Genomic DNA, 20,264 nt, shown 5'->3' with positions numbered 1-20,264 from the left:
AGAAACCTGATACATACAAGGATGTTTAAAGCTCTTTTTCACATGTGGGCAAAAACAATAGGATGGGTGACTGTAAGTGATTAAAGTGACATGTGAATTTTGTTTGGAAGGAATCAATTGAGCTTAATGGAAGATAGAGAGAAGAGGAAAAGATATTTGCCTTGCTGTGTTTCACTTTATTTTGTTATGAGAATATTAAAGGTAAAGGTAAAGGTTCCCTTGCTCGAAAGCCAGTCGAATCCGACTCTAGGGTTGCGGTGCTCATCTCCGTTTCAAAGCCGAAGAGCCAGCGCTGTCCGAAGACGTTTCCGTGGTCATGTGGCCGGCACGACTAAACACCAAGGCGCACGGAACGCTGTTACCTTCCCACCGAAGTGGTACCTATTTATCTACTTGCAATTTCTTGCTTTCGAACTGCTAGGTTGGCAGGAGCTGGAACTAGAGACGGGAGCTCACCCCGTCTTGCGGCACACCCGGGTCTTGAACTGCTGAACTACTGACCTTCCACAGCCTGCAGTTCAGCGTCTTAACCACTTGAGCCACCGCAGCTCCTTTATGAGAATATTATTCAACAGGAATTATGGCTGTTTTGCTTCAGTTTGTTTCATACTTCCAAGCTAAATTATTGACTAGGAAATTTAAGGGAATTCTCTCTCTTTTTTTGTCACCAGCAAAGGCTAAAACGTATGTGGTAAAAACAGGTAACTGATTTTGTTAATAATAATTTTGTTAAAGAATATGAAGAGGGAAATGCATCTCAAAGAAAAGAGAGAAAGAATCCCTTTTGTGTATATGAAGGAGAGTACATTTTGACTTTTTAAAAAATGACTTCATTACAATATAGAGCCATTACTATCCTGTTAGTGCAATCCTATGCAGAGTTTCTCTAAGTCCATTGAAACCAAAGAGTTTAGACTGAAGCAATTCTGCATAGGATTTTACTATATATTCCCTGAATTCTTAATTCATGAACCTTTGAAGATTGTATCTTCTTCCTAAGAGATAATTTGCTTTGAATTTTTTAGACTGACAAAATAGGTATTTTAAAAGCTGTATATATGGCTGCCAAACAGCTTTGATGGCAAATAGTGTGGAAATATTTTAAAGCCGTTTCTATCTTATTGATTTGTAAAACATTGGTAGCAATCTGAACAGTAAAAGAAAAGAATCCCTGGATTTTCCTCTGCTGGATATCAGACTTAACAACAGTTAAAACCCAGCAAAGCCTAATAATCATGTGAAACCTGCTTAATTAAATTGAATCACTTAACCAGTTTAAAAACTGCAAGAATGCCAGTTTACCTAGGAAAAAAAGTTATAAAGTGACTATAGTTACCTGGAAGGTGATGTAAACAAAAGGTGGCTGTTGAGAAGATGGGTAGGCTAGAGATAATTTGTTCCCATTTTTAGTGAAGTCTGTTAGTTCAAGAAGTCGTAGTTGTAAGTCACTGAAGCTGCCACACAATCTTTCCAGATTCCGGGATATGTGACTTGCTCCCTTTTCACTAGGCAAAATGTTATTTGGGGAAGGACTTAAAGTCTCTTGCACCACTTTAGGAGACACTAGCTTGTCTGAAAACCTGGTGGGTGTTCTGAGACCAAGCAAGGCCACCGATCGGTTAACTGGTTCAGCATCCAAAGTTTCTAGAGCAGCAGATGGATCACATGCAAGTCTTTTATCATCAAAATCACTCACACTGGATGAAGAACTTTGTTCATAACTAGGACTCTTTGCTTCTTCCAAGATTTGTCTTCTTGGGCTAGGAGACTGGATAATATTGCTATCTGGTATTAACAGCTCTCTTCCCCTTTTCCCAGGAATAGTCACAGATGACTCAAAACTGAAAGGTAGACTTTGGGTGGCATCAGATTTTGCTGACGATCCTTCTTCAAGTATTAATTCTTTGACCATCAGCCGGATGATATATCTTTCTGAATTAGATGATGGAATAAGTACAGGATCAGTGAATTTCTGCTTGCCAATTAAAATTAGCAAGAGTCTGTCTGTCAAAAAGCATAGGCCCTTGGGTCGTTCGTTTTTGTCTAGTTGGATTCGTTGAATGTTGGGCATACAGGACGAGGTTACCGAGTAGACTAAAGCAATATTACATGTATTGGAGGCAACTGCCACAATTTGAGCTCTAAAGTCAAAAGCAATTATATCAGGGACTAAGATGCCTGGAATGCTGACTTTTCTGGTTGTGGTTACCTTTCCTTCAAAAGTCACTAGGATCAAGTACGACGAATCTTGGCCAGTTCCTGATGGGTAATCCTTCCTTCTAAAAGGAATGAGAGGACTGGGATCAGATCTTCTGTGGTTTGCAAGGATGTGCGTTAAATCCACAGGGCCTGAGGAAGACGAAGCTACTGAATCAACTGTTGCTGACTTGTCTGAATCTACAGACTTTCTTCTCTGGTCCATAGAATATTCCTCATCCCCAATCACTGTAGATTGTGAAGTTAAGGAACCGGTTTCAGTACCTGCTGGCATTTCAAATGTAATACCTGCATTTAAGCCACAGATCTTATCAATAGGAAGTTCAGTAGCTACCGCAATTTGGAAATCCAGAGTAGCTTCAATAGCGCAGATGTAGCCCCCAACGTCAAATATTGGGCAGAAGGAACAAGCATTCAGTGTTTTCTGAGTCTCATCCCATATATAAGAATGAAGAGCACTGCCAATAGCAACAACTAAACGATTACCATCCTTCGTCCAACAGGCACAGTGGATGAGACCGCTGCTTTTGATATCTGCTTTAACTCTAGAATTATCTGAACGAACAGCATATAAAACAGATGCATCCCGTTTCGTAAGTACAGACAAAATGTCCCTCTTCGGGTGCCACACACAACCCTGGGGGAGCAACTGGAACGGTTCCCCAGTTTCACAGGTCTGAGAAATCGAGAGCTTATTCTGTTCTGAAACATGACGTAGCTGCCAAACGCTAACGTGCTTTTTATGCTGCACTGCAAGCAAAGCTGGGGTGTTGGCAGAATAACAGGGGCTCCAGTAAAGTCCATGAACATGTTCAAACTGTCCAATAACACTTGAGTCACCAAACCTCAGTTCTTTGTTATGAAAATGCAGCGCAGTCAGTGCCACCTGCTTTCCGTCTGTCCAGGCAATCCCATGCACAGGGTGTATGGCCTGGTGCAAGGCATTAAGACCAGTTCGCAGAAGTTTAGCCTTTCCTAGCTCCATCGTTTCACTGTCCTTACTGATGCGGCTTCCTCCAAAGTAGAAATTCCACAGGATTCATTAGAACAGGCTTGACAAAGCAAACACTCTTTGATTGAAGAACACTTCCCAAGACGGAGAGGTGTTTTTCTTTCTTTGAAGCACACAGCTTCCACCACTCTGAAACTCTGATGCTTGCTCTAAGTATAGAACTACATCCAGGCTGTTCTTACGTGACCCCTTTCCTGGGAGGAGCTATAGCTCTCATGTGATGTCTAATGAGGTTTAACTAATTACGGTTGTCTTTGATGACACGTACTTTGGAAGCCTGTTTTGAACTCTTCAAAGCCAGGACTGTACTTAAAAATAGTAGCCTTAGTGGATGAACTGTCTTTCCTTCTATTGAACAGAGGAAGACTCCTGCATACTAGGGAGTAATTCAACTGCGGCGTGAAATAATGACCTGACATGTCTGCTCTGCCAGCTTTTGAAGGGAAGACTAAGAAAACATATCCTTGAAGAATAAAGGAAAGGAGAGTTCTGTTAGCCCTTACATTAATGGAAGCGACAGGGGGAACAAAAGGAAGAATGGATATAAACCGGTGGCATTTTCTGTGGATGACAGTCCAACCTGTTGCAAGCTTTTCTTCTTCTGCATTTTATTCTCTTCTGTTGTTATCGCTGTAGTTCAGACTGAAAGGTTACACAAGAATTTTTCCTTTATATTCCTGGAAAGAGGAAATCTGGACCTCCAGCACAGCTGGAAGAAGCACTGTGGCTCCTTCTAGATGGAGGTTTTTTCCTGCACCTTGGCTGTGTGTATGTGTGTGTGTGTGTATCTACATGGTGTCATGCTCTAATTGTCTTCTGGGTTTCCCCCATCCTCAATTCACTGTTTCCTAAATGTGAGAGCCAGTTTGGTGTAGTTGTTAGGAACGCGGACTCTAATCTGGGAGAACCGGGTTCAATTTCCCACTCCTCCACATGCAGCTGCTGGTGTGGCCTTGGGTCAGTCACAAGTTCTCTCAGAGCTGTTCTCTCAGGAGCAGTTCTCGAGAGAGCTCTCTCAGCCCCACCCACCTCACAGGGTGTCTGTCGTGGGGAGGAGGAGGGAAAGGAGATTGTAAGCCGCTCTGAGACTCCTTTGGGTGGTGAAGGGCGGGGTATAAATCCAATTTCTTCTTCTTCAAGTGAGTTAGCACATCATGTGGAAGGAATGACATGCATTTGTGTACTTCAAAGGTCCCACCTTCATAGGTACCATTTTCCTGCCACCAGCCTGTGGTGAATGTCATTTTCCCAACACTTTTTTCCTGCCATGCCATGGCAGGTTGTTGGGTTTTTTGCAGGCTTTTCAATAAACCTGATAACTAATCAGGGATGCCAGCCTCCAGGTGGGACCTGGAGATCCCCCAAAATTACAGCTCATCTCTAGACTACCAAGATAAAGCAGGGCTGCTTTAGAGGGTGGAATCTTTGGCATTGAACCTCACTGAGGATCCTGTCCTTCCCGGGCTCTATCCCCAAATCTCCAGGAGTTTCCCAACCTGGATCTGGCAACCCTACCTTCCACCACCTCCCACGGGTGGCCAGGAGTGACCTGGCCTTTAGTCTTTTAGTCTTTAGTTTATTTCAGCTCATATGACAATTGGTCTCAAGCACACCCACAATATACAACATACATATAAAATATCAGAGCGAAAATCTAAAACTATACATTCAAATCCAGTTAAAATATAAGCAGTATAAAAGATTTAAAATATAAAACAGAACCAAAGATGCAGACCTTATCATAACAGCATATATTTACGCTTCAATGGTAACTATTTATGCTTCAAAGCTATTATAATAGCTAAGTATTTTGCTACTGAAGTGGTAGTTATTGGATCGATATCTGACAGCAGATAAGAGGGGGTGACCTGGCAACTCTAATAGCTATAGTTCTATAATGTAATAGCAGTTAGCTATTGCTACTGATCTGTTTTCATTTCAAATTTGAGTTTCTCAGCTTTCTTTTTTTAAAATGAAGTCTCCAGAGGTTGCTTTTGTGGAGATATAAGGGGAGAGGTTCAGACAGGTTTTGTCTTGGTTGCCTGAAAAGGGAATGAGAAGGGAAAGCTGCAAGATAGCTGGAGGCATATTAAATATTGCACTATAGCACTATAATACTCTATTACCACTTATGTTTGAAATTTTAATAGAACTATTATAGTGCATGCTGTTAAGAATGTCCTCATGTGCAAAGCTTCTGGGTGCAGATAATCTCCGAAATTTCGAAAATAACAGGATAGAACATCCCCCTTTCTCCTGAAGTTATCCTATTACATTTTAGAGATCCAGTTCACAACAGCTAACATCATACCTACTTATGGCGGCACAAACCACCATTGCAGCTGCCTGGAAGTCACCTAAGTCTCCAAGTTTAGAGGCCTGGAGAAATAATTCCTGATGGATAAGATAAAGTGACACTTTAAATATAGCTCAAACGAATCTCTGTACAACGAAATCACTCTTTGAGCGCACCTGGTTCCCTTACCTTCAATATATGACTGAGAAGGATTTACTCCCAAACAATCCAGCCTATGCTTCTTGGTTATGCTGATTTCTATCCAATCCAATGAGTAATCTAGCAGTGTAGGGATGGATACAACCTACATTCAAGTACTATATCTACTAAGGCTCCATTATCATCCATACCAGCCTTATCTGCTTACATCTCACATCTCATATGACACATAACTGGACACTTCCCTGAAAGCCATCATTTTTGAAATCACATAACATAAACTCTGCACTGTATATAACAATATAGCTCCTATCAGTATCCTTATAATAAGAGTCTTCCGTTGATATATATTTATTTCGAATAAACTCAGTAAAAAAAATTTTAAGTGCTTTTGGATTTAGACCTTAATGTAGCTACAATTTTTTTAAAGCAAAGTGTTTATTGTTTGGTATTTATACTCTGTTTGGTTTTGGGATCTTTGATGTAGTATATTGTATGTTGTCATTAAAACTTGAGCCACCATAGGCGGCTCAGCAGGTAGATAGCTGCAAATACATGAAGAAATAGATGTGTTGAGGTAGTCCAGTTTATTAGAATCTAGCTTTAATTACTCATATCATCTTAACATATTATTTTAATGTTGGCATCTGATAAGAATTACCCCCATTCTATGTTTGTTTGTCCTTAATGTTTGTATGTTTTTGAAATTTTTTAAAATAAAATTCTATCTCTCCATGGGGTAGTTAAAAAAAAAAACGAATGGGAGGGAAAGGGGTCAGAGTTTTGCTCTGGCAGTTGTGATAACAATACTTCTGAGAGCCAATGTGGAATTGCTGCGGAGCAGTGTGGAAGGGAAAAAGACAGAGGAAAGTATGCAGAAAACTCCCCTGTGTGGGAGCTCCATTGCCAACATGCATACCTCTGCAACGGAGAGAATCCTTGCCAACTGCCAACCTCTAATCTTCCAGCTGCCATCCATCCATGGGAGTCATCAGTAGAAAAGTCCCATCATGCCTCGACGCCAGCTGAGGGTCCCCTCCTTCCAGCTGTTATGGCTTTACCTTTACACGTTGTAAACCACTTCATGAACACTTGAGTTAAAAAGAGGTATATAAATGCAAGGAATAAATAAATATGCCAAGATACATATGAGTTACTGTGTTTACTCAAGTGTGAATTAAAGATGCTCTGCAAACTCTCAGGGTGCACTCTCATCCTATTCTTATTCTTATTATTTTCTCTAGTCGAACCTTGGCTCATGAAACAAGTACTGGATTGAAGAAAACAGTAGAATCTTCACAATGTCGTTTAAAAAATGACATGGATTTCTTTATTATATTTCTCTTCCACATTTTGTTCAGGAGAAAAACCCAAGGTGGCTAGCAAAGCAAGAATAAATGCAAACGGATGAAATCAGAGCACTGGAAGGTGTTATAATCTCTCTCTCCCTCCAGAATGCTAATGGGGTCTGAGAGAGGAGGAGGGACCAAGGGCAGTCGCCTCTCACCCCCTTCTGCTAAGTTGCGGTGTGGCAGCAGGCCACCCATGAAGTGGGCAGGGGGTTAGTGACCATTAGTAATTGTTAGTGACCATTAGCAATGGTTAGAGTGTCAAACTAGGATCTGGGAGACCCAGGTTCAGCTCCCTGCTCTGACACTCTCAACCTAACCCGCCTCACATGGTGGTTGTGAGGATAAATAGAGAGGGGAAGAACTATTCTTTTGGTCCCCAATAAATGACAATTAGTATATAGGGTGGGATCTCGCAGCACATTCCAGCTTGCTCAAGAGTGCAGGGTATATTTCAGCACACCCTCCCCCCAGTAATGACTTCTTTTGTCAAATCATATATTGCACTTCCAAATATAATGAATGCCTCAAATAGCCTTTTGATTTTTGCACACGGCAGCACTGATCAGAAAGTAAAATTCAGCACTTGCCCTTATAGTAGTTCTTGGGCAAACAAAGCTGAGTGAAGCAAAAATTTTCTTCTGCTATCACATGGGAGGATCCAACTGATATATTTGGGCGTATTACAGAGTTTTACGATTGGTGGAGATTGGTTTGATGAAAGGGAACAGGATGTCAGAGGGAATCCAAAGAATCCCTAAACCAGTTTTGAAAAGGACAGTGGGTCTCATGTCCATGATTATTAACTCCTTTGTTAATAACCCTCAGTTGCTGTGCTTTCCAGTCTTGTCAGCCTCTCCTTTCCTTAGGATCAGAGTAAGTTTCCCCCCCCCAGCCAAACTTCCCCTCAAAAAGCTCCAACTGATCCTTCCCTGGCAGAAGTAGCCATCAAATATATGATAATTGTGAACCACCAAGAATTCATGGGGGAGATGGTACCCCCCCTTTAAAAGTAAAGGTAAAGGTTCCCTTGCTCGAAAGCCAGTCGAATCCGACTCTAGGGTTGCGGTGCTCATCTCCGTTTCAAAGCCGAAGAGCCAGCGCTGTCTGAAGACATTTCCGTGGTCATGTGGCCGGCATGACTGAACACCAAGGCGCACGGAATGCTGTTACCTTCCCACCGAAGTGGTACCTATTTATCTACTTGCAATTTCTTGCTTTCGAACTGCTAGGTTGGCAGGAGCTGGAACTAGAGACGGGAGCTCACTCCGTCATGTGGCAAATCAGGTCTCAAACTGCTGAACTACCAACCTTCCACAGCCTGCAGTTCAGTATCTTAACCACTTGAGCCCCCTTTTGCTGGCCCCTATTCTCCTCCCTTTGCCTTCAACTCCACTTTCCCTTCCACCCTGTTGGTTTTGGCCCCACAGCGCACCCCCTCATTTGCCAGCTGCCACTTTCCTACGTTCCCCCCTTCTATCCCCTGAATTTTCTCTTCCTCCCTCACCCTTTCCCCCTGCTTCCCCTTTCCTACCCCACTTTACCACCTTCTGGATGCTGCTGTGGTTGTTACCTCAAAATTAAGCACCAGTTTGCTACAACAACCCAAAACATTACCCAAATAATGGGTGTCTGATACACAGATCTCCCTTACCATTTGGGGTTTTTATTAACCCATGTATTTTATTTTTCCAAAACCAGATTTTTCTGTAAACCTTTTTGTTCAGTTAAGGGGTTATCCTTTGGCTGTTAAATAGAAGGATATATATGTCACCTAAGTTTTCAGCCCAGTGGATAAGAGATGTGTTCTTTTCCTGAATATTAATAAAGATGAAGCATCGTTCATCTGAAATGTTATTAACTGGATAATATAGCTTGTGTATAGCAACAGAAATTATGCATAAAGTATATAAATTTGACTTGAAGAGTACATTGGTTAACAGAGGTAAAACTAGCCACCAGGTGGTGCCTCTGTCTGCTACACAGGCACAATAGAAATACAGGACCTAGTTAAAGCAGCTTTGCAAATAAACACCAAAAAAAATCACTAATGTACAAAATGATTTACTAATCTGCCCCTAGCTATGTAGTGTATTTGTTACACACTTGTGTCTAGAAAGGGTGGGGGGACAGATTTCTTCCAGTTCAGAAAAGCTTCCGAGCTTCTTCACCGGATGGCGATTCGTTCATAGAACATGCAACCAAAGGCCTTAAAGCAGGGGCAGAGGAATGAGTCTGAACGCTACAGAATTTAAGCACAGTGCCTATCTTTGATTCAGAGACATGTATAAAGCAAAGTCCACTGTATCTCCAAATTAAGACCACGGTTCTGTGCACAGTTACTTGGGAGTATGCCTCACTGAACTCAGTGTGATTTAATTTTGAGTCAACATGCATACAATAAGACTGCAAGGTTCACTGCCCTTTCCCATGTCTCTGCTCTCTCCACGGGTCCACGCCTCACAACAGAATACAATTTGGTTGCAACTAATTTTTCTGAATTATTTGTGGCCTTCCACATTTGGTTAAACTACTTACTTGGACACAGGTCCCATTTAAATAAAGTTTTTTAAAAAAAGAAAGCCCATTTAGTATAGGGCTGTTATAGTGACAAACAGAAGGCAATGCAGTCATGTCATTTTTATGCTACGTATTGTATAATAGTCAAGATATCTTGAAGATATCACCGAATCTTTGCATCTGTTACTTTTATGACACATCTGCAAAGCAGAGTTTTCAACCAGCCTGGAGAAAAATGTCCTGTCCCTTTAACAAAGGCTTTACGGGATGTTATTTACTTTCATCTTGTGAAAAGCTTCAGCTGCCCATTTCTGTACATTAAACCTCCATTTAAAGGAACTGGACATTTTTCTCCAGGCCAGTTGGCAACCCCACCTCAAAGCATAAAGTAGCTGCTATTTTAATTATTTAAAATCTGTTCTTAACAGTCACATATCAGTGATATATAAATAATTTCTCTCTCATTGCAAACTTGGCAGTGATATGTATGTTTGCAGATTACTGTCAAGTTCCTAAGCCAAGCTCAGATCTCATAAAAATCACTGTGACTTCAACTGTAAGTATTCATAGGAAATGGAGGCTTCCGTGTTTTTATAGAAATATGGGAGAGAAGGACCCTATCAAACCATGAAGCTATTTCCTAGTAATGTTTCTTAGGATTGTAACCTTAGTTTGTAAACTGAACTTTACACTTTCTTAAAGGGTGCGATTATAGTGCCTTCTGCGCTTGGTCCTTGATGTCAGCATGACTACACAGACAAGCAGTCTTCTGAAGAACAAAACGGACAAACAATTTTTTACATAACAAATCCCAGTTGGACGCAGAGTACCAAGCAAACCCCATGCGCTCACATTTGAAAGCAAACAAAACATTTTGTTCATTCCTTACCCCCCATTTTCATGTACAGAATCTGGGATCAAAACAGGGTCATTCTGTAGAAGGTCAAATATTCCAGTCTAATACTTTAGAGACTTCTTGATTCCAAATTCTTTTCACAACAGCTCTTTGTTTACCCGTGTGGTGTGTGTGTGTGTGTTATAGACCAGACACATTGGAAGACATCCATACTAAATGGAGAGAACACTAATATTAACTTCTAGCTTTCTTCAGCATGATCATAAAAGGGGGAAAAAATCAACTAATATGCTGATATCCAAAACCTAAGATGCTGACACTAGTGTATCTCTGATTTCTTTATGGTACCAGCACCATTCCTAGGCCTGTTCCACAGAGGCGAAATATGACAGTAACACCTCTCAACAAAGTGTGTAAAGAATAGCAATCGCACTGGAGACAATAGCAACCCTGCAACAAGCTACCAATCACAGAGCAGCGTGCTGCCACCGGCCCCTGTGATGGACAGTCACAGTCCGCCAAGTCTAGAACTTGAAAGGCCCTTGATAACATTCATTTTAGCAGCTGTGAGTTTTCTCTGTACATACTCATGCTGATTTTGCTGACCTGTGTACCTAATATTAAAATTAAGATATTAGGTGGGACAAAAAACAATGAAGCTCTACTTGTGGAAAGAATCTTTCTTTCCTTCTGCATCACCCAAAAACAGCTCAGATGGCTTGGGAGATCTTTGGAAACAATGTGAGATAAGGGGGGGGGGAGAATAACAAGAGCTCTGATGGATCAGACCATTGGTTCGTATAGTCCAGCATCCAGTCTTACACAATAGCCAACCAGTTACTTGGTGGTCCAACAACAGGGCATGGAGGCCAAGACCTTCCCCTGATGTTGCCTTCTGGTACTGGTATTCGGAGGTTTACTGCCTCTGAATGTGGCAATTCCCTTTAGTCACTATGGCTGGCAGTCACTGATAGACCTATCCTCCATGAATCTCTTTAATCCCTTTTTGTAATCATCCTCTGGCAGCGAATTCCACATTTTAATATACCAGGTCACCATCATCTACATGTTTTTTACTTTCTCAAATAACTCCAAAAGGTTGGTGAGGCAAGACTCCCCTTGCAGAAGCCATACTGATTTTCCCTCTGCAGGCTTTGTTCTTCTACGCATCTAGTAATTCTATTTTTCATTACAGTTTCTACTAACTTGCCTGGGACAGACATTAAACAGGATTTATTGGTTTTTGATTTCCTCCTAGGTCTAGAGTTTCATCTCTTGTCACCTCAATTTGACTCAGTTCTTCAGATTCCCTTCCTGAAAATAGTTGCTCTGTTCTGGGTATATGCCCCATACCTTTCACAGTGAATACGGATGCAAAGAATTCATTTAGTTTCTCTGATATCTTCCCTCCTGCCTTTAGCAGTCTTTTTATTATTTGATCATCCAGAAACACAACTGCTTCTCTGGTTGGTTTCCAGCTCCGGATATATTTAAATAAATGCTTACTGTTTGCCTTTATGCTTTTAAAGGTAAAGGTTCCCTTGCTCGAAAACCAGTCGAGTCCGACTCTAGGGTTGCGGTGCTCATCTCCATTTCAAAGCCGAAGAGCCAGCGCAGTCCGAAGACGTTTTCCGTGGTCATGCTTTTAGCAATCCTCAAATGGTCTTTTTGTATGCCTAATTATTAACTGGGAATGGAAGGTGGCATGGTTTAGCCCAATCTCATCGGATTTCAGAAGCAAAATATTTGGGTGGGAGACCACCAAGGAAGGCTCTGCAATGGAAGGCATTGGCCCAACCACCTCTGCTTCTCACTTGCCCTGAAAGCCCCTTGTTGGTGTCACCAGCACTTACAGATGTAATGATTAGCATGCACTCCTGTTGCCAGACCCTGTGCTCCCTTTTGATCCCTTCATTAGGGCAGGCTTTCGACTTTTTAAAGAAGCTGTTTTGCTTCCTTTGAGTTGGATCACTTGAATGAGCAGGAAAAGCCACCCAAACTTAAGAGTAAAAAGGTTCCCTTGCTCGAAAGCCAGTCGAATCCGACTCTAGGGTTGCGGTGCTTATCTCCGTTTCAAAGCCGAAGAGCCAGCGCTGTCCGAAGACGTTTCCGTGGTCATGTGGCCGGCATGATTAAACACCAAGGTGCACGGAACGCTGTTACCTTCCCACCGAAGTGGTACCTATTTATCTACTTGCAATTTCTTGCTTTCGAACTGCTAGGCTGGCAGGAGCTGGAACTAGAGATGGGAGCTCACGCCGTCATGCAGCACACCCGGGTTTCGAACTGCAATTATTTTTATTCTAAAATATTTTATTAGGCTAAGACAGGAACCATGGAGACATTGCTTGGAATATGTTACCTATACTCTGTGGAAAGCAAAACCTGCTGTCTTCATGCCCTACACTTTAGTGATGGCCATAGTCAGAAAGGAGCCAATGGTTGCACTTCCTCACCTTCAGCACTGACTAACCCTACTTATGTCAAAACTGTTCTTTTCAAAAGTGACATTCCATCTTCCATTTACAGAATGACAGTTTCTTTTTAGAACAGAAAGTTTCTGCTAAAAAAAAGTTAACGGCAGCTGATACCTTGTACCACACTGCCGTTGCAGTGTTCCAAACTTCACCCACTGGACCCACCCAGCTGTGCTAATCAAATACCCCCCTTTAGCCATATTTCATCGAAATTCAGAGCAAGAGATCAACAAGAAAGTCAATTTGTATAACTGAATCTATACAGTTTAATGTTACTAATAATTGACGTGTTGCTTAATAACCCATACAGTTTCTGCAGCCCAAACACCGGCTGTTGCATTTCCTTTATTAGGAAGTGGCACGCAGAAGGTCTCGTGATAATATATACAGCACCAACCTGCACCATTGTCTTAAGGCACTGGCATAAATGTATGCAGGGTTCACACTTGGATTATGGCCAACTGTTCACTTCTATCAATTCCCTTCTGTAAAGCATCTCTAAGAAGCCCTTGCGTCCCCAAAAATGATTCTAGCATCCCAGCTACCTCTTTCTTAACTCAGAGACTTCCATTCTCTATTTCTGTGTCCCCCCCCCTTTCCTCTTCTTTTTTGCAGCCGCTTTCAAGGCCATAAACAGTTAGGGACCGCTCAAGGCCCTACATGATCAGGAACCAATGTACCTGTGGGACCGCCTCTCCTGGTATGTACCCCGGAGAGCATTGTGCTCAGGAGAACAACATCTGCTGGAAGTTCCTGGCCCAAAGAGCGTTCAGCTGTCCTCAACCAGAGCCAGGGCTTTCTCGGCCTCAGCTCCAATTGGGTGGAACTCTCTGCCAAAATGACATCAGGGCCCTGTGGGACTTGTTACAGTTCCACAGGGCCTGAAATTCAGAGATGTTCTGCCTAGCATATGGCTGAGGACAGCAACGGTTCGGCCAATTAGTTGCCTCTCACTCACCTCCCCCCTGCCATTGGGGGTCAGATTTGTACTGCAACGCCATATAGGTGTTAAGCTTTTTGTATACCATCTGTTGTTTTAAGATTTCTATATTTTATTTGTACACTTAGGTTAACGGACTGTTTTTGTTCCTCGATATAAAATGTTGTACACTGCTCTGAGCCAGCTTTGCGAGGAGAGCAGTATAAAAGTCTAATAAATAATAACAGCAATAATAGTTTTGTTCTATAGCAAGACATATTTGGCTCAATGGCTGCGAGTTGCAGACCCTCGCTCTGGCTCCTGGTGGATTCTTTAAAACCGCTGTTTTACCCATGCAGCAGACTGAGGGGGTAAAATGAACAGAACCGCAGGTAGTACAGCTCTTAACCTTTCCTGTCACAAAAACTCCATGCAAATACAAAACTTCAACAGTAGAAAGAAACAGTCTACCGCTTCTCTTTTACTGCTTTTCCCCGGGAATTTCAACCATAGGGAAACATTGCAAAAAATGTGATCTTCCATCAGGCCTGTAGCCAGGATTCTTTTGTTCAGGGGCATTTAAATTTTTAAGGGGGCAGTTAAATAAATCAATCTGAATCCCTGTCTTTAAAGGGGGAAGCTCAGAGCCTGTTTCTAGCCCTTCCTATCAAGGGACAGGGCAGCAAGTGCACCCGTTCTTAGGAAAAAATAGCTCAGAGGGCATTTAATTGCCTTCAGAAGGCATTTAAATGCCTTTTAAGTTCCCTTCCCCAGGGCAAGAAGGCTCAGAAGGGCACCTTCAATACATCTCCAACAATCTCCAGGCCCGTAGCCACAGTGGGGGCATCTCGGGGCCCAGCCCCTAGATTTACTGCCAAGCCCTCCCCCGACTTCCTATCCAGCCCCCAGGCACTCCCTTGGGAGTGTGTACGGGGTGTGTGTGCGGGGTGCCCCCTGAATTATTTAAAGCCCCCCCCAAATTAAAAAAAATCCTGGCCTGACAATCCCCCTTTCTGCTAACCCAGTGCCACCGAGGTCATGGTAAAAAATAAGGTCTCTGGCATGACTATTTGTGGGGCAGAGCTTTTAATTAAGGGGGCAGGGACCCGAAATGCCCCACTGCAGCTATGGGCTTGTCTTACATGATGAAACGGTGTAGTCTGATCTATCACCACCAGTCTCTGCATTCTCCCAAGTGTATGAAGCCGATGTCTAGTCTTGTGTGTTTGTGTGTGGGAAGGGAGGCTTTAGCTAAACAGGGAAGAATGGTAGGATGCTTCAAAGGGTAAAGGATACTTACCAATCCTGACCCATCAAGTTCCCTAACCTGGGGACTAGGCTTCTTTACCTCAAAACCTGCAACCTTCGTTCTCATTCTTTCAGATCACAAATTGACCAAAGGCGATAGTCTAAAAACTTGGTGATGATGACCAATGTTCCCTCTAAGCTGTAGAGTCTTGTGAGCAAAAATTTTACTTTGTGAGTTGCTGGCATTAAGGTTGTGAGCGAGCCATTTGGTTACTGCATACATTAGTATGCATTGGAGCCATCCTTCTTGAGCTAGGACAAAACTGTGTGAGCCGGAGGCTAAAAAACTGTGAGCTAGCTCACACTAACTCAGCTTAGAGGGAACACTGATGATGACCCCGGGCAGGCAGTGCACATGCGGCCCCCCCCCGCCCCCCCCCCCCCCCAGCCTCTCACCGTCTGCTGTCTGTCGGTAGCTGGTGCTGGAATGCACCTTCCTTTATACTTAAACCACCAGCTGGGGGAGAAACCCCTTCTAACAACTGCAAGCAGGCGCAGACACAGACTTGTTTTATTTTTGCAGAGCGAGATAGCTGCCATAACCGTGACCTCCTTCCGGCCGTCTGGAAGGGTGTCTCTCGCTGATGCCGAAGGCTTAATGCACCGAGGCTCTCGGTTGGCAGGGCTGAGTCATTGACTGCTGTGTCGGAAAACCGACCCTGGGTCGGTTGGGAAAGCAGCAGGCGCAGCAGCGACGCGAAACGAGGAGCCGCCGCCGCCGCCCTCCTGCGGAGACCCCGGGGCTCCCCTTCAGGGCGCTCCCCTTCACACGCGCCACAAAGCCCAGTCCCAGGGGGTCCAGGGGAGTTTCTCCCCCCCCCCCCCCCCCAGTTCTAGGGAGCCCAGCCTTTCCTGTCCCGACCCTGCAAGAGGATTGGACGGGGGAGGAAGGGAGCCCCCCGCCAGCTTTTCCATTGGCCGGATGCGTTGATGGACAGCTCAGAGGATGCCTGGGGAAAGGCGCGCGCGGGGGGGGTGGGGTGGTCGGTATGCATTCGCCGGAGGGTCTAGCTGAGCCGGGACCGAGGAAAAGCAGACTCTTTGCAAGGCGCAGGTGAAGGGGGGAGGAGGAAGCGTCGCCCCGGCGGGAGCAACTGCGGCCATGGGTGTGGACGTGGAGACCATCTCGCCTGGAGACGGTGCGGTAACCCACCTTCTCGGTTCCCTTTCTGGGTGACTGGAGAGAGAGAGAGACTAGGATGGATCGCTTGGGAGATCGAGGCATGGGAAGCTGGGGGGGGGGAGGTAGTGGCGGCGGAGGATCTGTCTGTCACTGCAGGAGGGCAGGTGGGAATGGGGTCTCTGCGGGGAGGGGGCCATCTCTGGCCAGAAGAGAAGAGGTGCCGGGGCTTTTGGGAGAAGAGGGTGAATGAAGGGGGGGGGGTTGCCATGGGAAGGGGCGATCCCGGCGAAAGATGAAGCATGGAATCGAGGGCGATGCGGTGGGTATATCTACGGTATAAGAGAGCACATTTAGGAACCAAGGCATTTGCGCACCTTCTCGGCGTTCTTCCCTCTCTGGTCCATAATACCTCCTGGGTCTTCTCGCAGGCTCTGGCCACTTCAGGAAAGTCTATTACAGGGGGGGAGTTGTGAAGAAAGGACCTGGTCTCCTCCTCGTGTCAGCGTTGTAGGATGGCGATGAGCCAGGAGGATGTGAAATGGGTGGGCAACTCTGGGGACATCCGAAGGGAACGCCAGGGAGGATCGGGTTGGAAGCTGGTCAGGAGGACCGAGAGATGCACCCGGGGGCAAGGGACTGGAAGGTGCAAAAAGCAAAACCAAAAACCGAGGCGGGGGGGGGGGTGTTATAGAGCATCACCTTTCCTACTGTCAGTCCGAGGGGGAAACTTCCGACGTCCCTGCTCTGGAGCCTGCCGGAGTGTGCGTCAGTCTGGAGCAGCAGTAACAAGGGAAGAAGCCCCCCCAGGGCTCTGTGGGGATCAGGAGGCTGCAGTCTTCTGCTGCTGCTGCTTCGGCGGCGGCGGCGGCAGCCGCGAGCGATTAGGGATATTTAAATGGCATTTGCTGACAGCTGCATAAATCCGAGCGCGGTGAAGTAATTTAGTAACAAGAGCAAATTATAGTACACGGCACTTCCTGGCTTAAAATGTGACCGTCGCCATTCAGCAAGAAGGGGGAGAGAGAGGGGGAGAGAGAGAGGAGGCTCGCAGTCGCTTCTGGGTGGCAACCTGGAGATTTTTTTCCCCCTCTTAAGGGGAGAGCAGGCGCTGCTGCAATTGCAGTAGCAGCAAAGCACTTAACTTCTGTGGGAAAAGATGGAAAGGTGCTGTGGTGCGCAGCGACCGCCCTTGGGACACATAGCCACTCCTGTTGCCACTTCTTGTCGGGAAACAACCCCTGCTTCCTGGATTGACATAGGTGTAAATTGCTTCAGTGAAAGCAACTGGGTGTTAGAACATCTTTGTAGGCATTAGAGCCAGACGGTACCACTGGTGTCGTTTAGCCTAGCTGAACAAAGGTAAGCCCCTGGCAAACCTGAAATGGTTTCCTCCTCCTTGAAAGAATCGGGACATGCCCAGCTGTGTGTCTTGGCCAGTCTGTCATCCCCTAATTCTGTAATATAATTATGAATTTATGGACAGAGGTCTGGACATTTTGGCTGGTTAGGTTAGGCCGGCCTGATCTGGAGAGCCCAGACAAGCTGGATCCTGTCAGATCTCAGAAGCTAAGCAGGGTCAGCCCTGGTCAGTATTTGGAAGGGAGACCATCCCAGGGCCTTCAAGTCGGAGCTTTTCCTCCAGGCATTCAGTCAAAGAGCCGCATCAAACACCTGAATAGTGAGACCTGCGCCTCAGCTTCACCATGAACAGCCTGTGCCCACCGCATAAATAAATTGTTCAAGATGAGCTGGTTTGAATATACCATCATGACTGTTATTGCCACCTTAAGTCAGGGGTGTCGAACTCATTTGTTATGACGGCTGGATCTGACATAAATTAGACCTTGTGGGGCCGGGCCATGTGTGTCATAAAATATAATGCCAGGTAGCAGAGTTATAAACTTTATAAAGGACACAAACACAAAGGGTTTTTTTAAACTTTTTTTCTCAAAATAAAAAACATGCTTAAAACATTAGCACTCTTGCAATATTTTGTTTATTTAACAGTGTCTGATAACTGACACCTCTTGCTCTGAATTATTGCATCAAAATGTCTGTGCTGTTGCAATCTTGAGTGTGCTGTTCAGGTGTGTATCTGTAAGCTGCAAACCTACGATAATGCAGCAGCAGCAGCAGAATTGGAAGAAGAAGCAGAAGACAGCCAGTTCTGCTGCGGGCCTGATAGAAGCCCTCCAGGGGCCTAATCTGGCCCCAGGGCCACATGTTTGACACCCCTGCCTTAAGTAATACTATTAATATTAGACCTACTCTTCTAGCACTTTATCAGACCACTGTTCTAGCACTTTATGATAATTATGATAATTGGATTGTTTTATGATTGGTTTTAATTGTTATTTATGTGTTTTCTCTGTAAGCTGCCCTGAGCCTGCTTCGGTGGGGAGGGTGGGAATTTAATAAATAAATAAATACCAGGGTCATAACCCAGAGACAGGTAATGGCAAACCACTTCTGAATGTCTCTTACCTTGAAAACCCCGTGGGGTCGCCATTGGTCAGCTGTGACTTGACAGCCAAAAAAAAAAAAGATTAGCCAACTATTGTAGTCAGAATGGCTTTGCGTTCTTGCATTCTGGTCTGTGTAGACAAAATAAGTGCATCCCTTTTGTACCTGATGTCTATCCAGTGAGAGGGTTTTACAGGGGAGCTGTGTGTGCATGTGGGTGCGTGCGCGTAGGGGGTGTTGGCAGTGACAGCCCCAGGTTTTTTCGCCCACTAGGCGAGGATACATTCTGGTGCCCCCCCTGTGCAGGGTGGGCACCGGAGCCGCAGTGGGCAGGCCGAGGGGGCGAGCTGCAAATGCATGCGGGGGGCAGGATCACTTGAGGGGAGGGGGCCTGTGCCAGGCTGCAAAAGGAGTTCCCAAGAGACCACGGGTTGGGGGTGGCAGAGGGCGAGTGGCACTTTCCCATTATCTCAGGCTGTTTCCCGCACCTGTGCCCCCCTCCGCCTTCTCTTTCTGTCTGGGGGCTGCAAAGAGGGGAGTCTCTTGCCAGGGATGGAGCAAGAAGCCGGAAAGGGAGGCTTCCTGTGCGGGGCAAGGAGGGGACGAGGCTGGCCAGAATGGCGCCCTCATCGAGCCGGCGACAGTCTAAAATTTAACAATAACGGGCCGGCCCTGGGTTTTGGTAGCCTTGAATCCATGATCCTTTTTTGCATTTCAGCACAAGTTGTAGACTGGTGCTGTTCTGGGGGGAAAGTATTATCTGCTTCCTTGTCTTGTTGACAGCTCCTTGACAAATTATTACTCTTGTGGTAGAGCATATTGGGGGTCTACCGGTCTCTGAAATTAAATTTCTGGTCACTGTTGGTAACCTGGTAATTACTTTTGTTGATCTCCACTTAATTTTCCGTGCTCTAAAATTCCCAAGGTAATTTATGTAAAATATTTTGAAAATTTCAAAGTACGATAGATTTAGATATTTCAAAGTAATTATTTATTTATTTGATTTCCATCCCGTCCTCCCCAGCCGAGCAGGCTCAGGATGGGTTACAACAGACAATAAAACAAATTCATCAAGTTATCCAATAATTAAAACATCATATCAATGCACCAAGTATTATTGTTTCTTCTGCTCAGTCCACTAATTATTAGTAACATTCTTTTTATTTTACCTAAGGGTTTAAAAAAAAAAAATCTTGTAGGCAAATTCTGTTTTCTTAAAATTGTGATCTTTCAAAATATGTCCTAGAGAATTCAGAAGTTTACTGATGGTTCCTTACCAATCAGCTTACTAAAGCTGCCTTAGAAAGAGTTGGGCTATAGGTCATTTAGCTTAGCGTGTATATCGTGCCTGGCAGCATCTCTCCAAAGTCCCAGGCAAGCAAAACAGCCATCATCCCCCAACATCTTTCAACTGAAGATGCCGGGGGTTGCATTTGGATCTTTGGCATGCTGGGCACGTGGTCCACCTTCCCCCAACATCTTTCAACTGAAGATGTCTGGGATTGCATTTGAATCTTTGGCATGCTGGGCACGTGGTCCACCATTGAACCACAGCTCCTTCCTCA

General features: G+C 44.7%; 1 protein-coding gene and 1 pseudogene across 1 annotated transcript in view; one reads left to right on the top strand and one right to left on the bottom strand.

The window, feature by feature from the left end:
- Positions 1-1,336: 1,336 nt before the first annotated feature.
- On the bottom strand, positions 1,337-3,202 carry LOC107110666 (annotated as a pseudogene).
- A 12,911-nt stretch (positions 3,203-16,113) lies between these two features.
- Positions 16,114-20,264, top strand: part of FKBP1B (FK506 binding protein 1B) — a 55,042-nt gene continuing 50,891 nt past the window's right edge. Inside the window, exon 1 of the mRNA XM_015411468.1 lies at positions 16,114-16,252. Within this exon, the coding sequence (XP_015266954.1) occupies positions 16,216-16,252 (37 nt within the window). The 5' untranslated portion in view covers positions 16,114-16,215. The remainder of the gene's footprint in view (positions 16,253-20,264) is intronic.

Source organism: Gekko japonicus, unplaced genomic scaffold, assembly GCF_001447785.1.
Source record: "Gekko japonicus isolate JY-2015 unplaced genomic scaffold, Gekko_japonicus_V1.1 scaffold4494, whole genome shotgun sequence".
NCBI lineage: Eukaryota > Metazoa > Chordata > Lepidosauria > Squamata > Gekkonidae > Gekko > Gekko japonicus.
The sequence above is the reverse complement of the archived record's forward strand: the minus strand, read 5'-3'. Positions and strand labels throughout refer to the sequence as shown.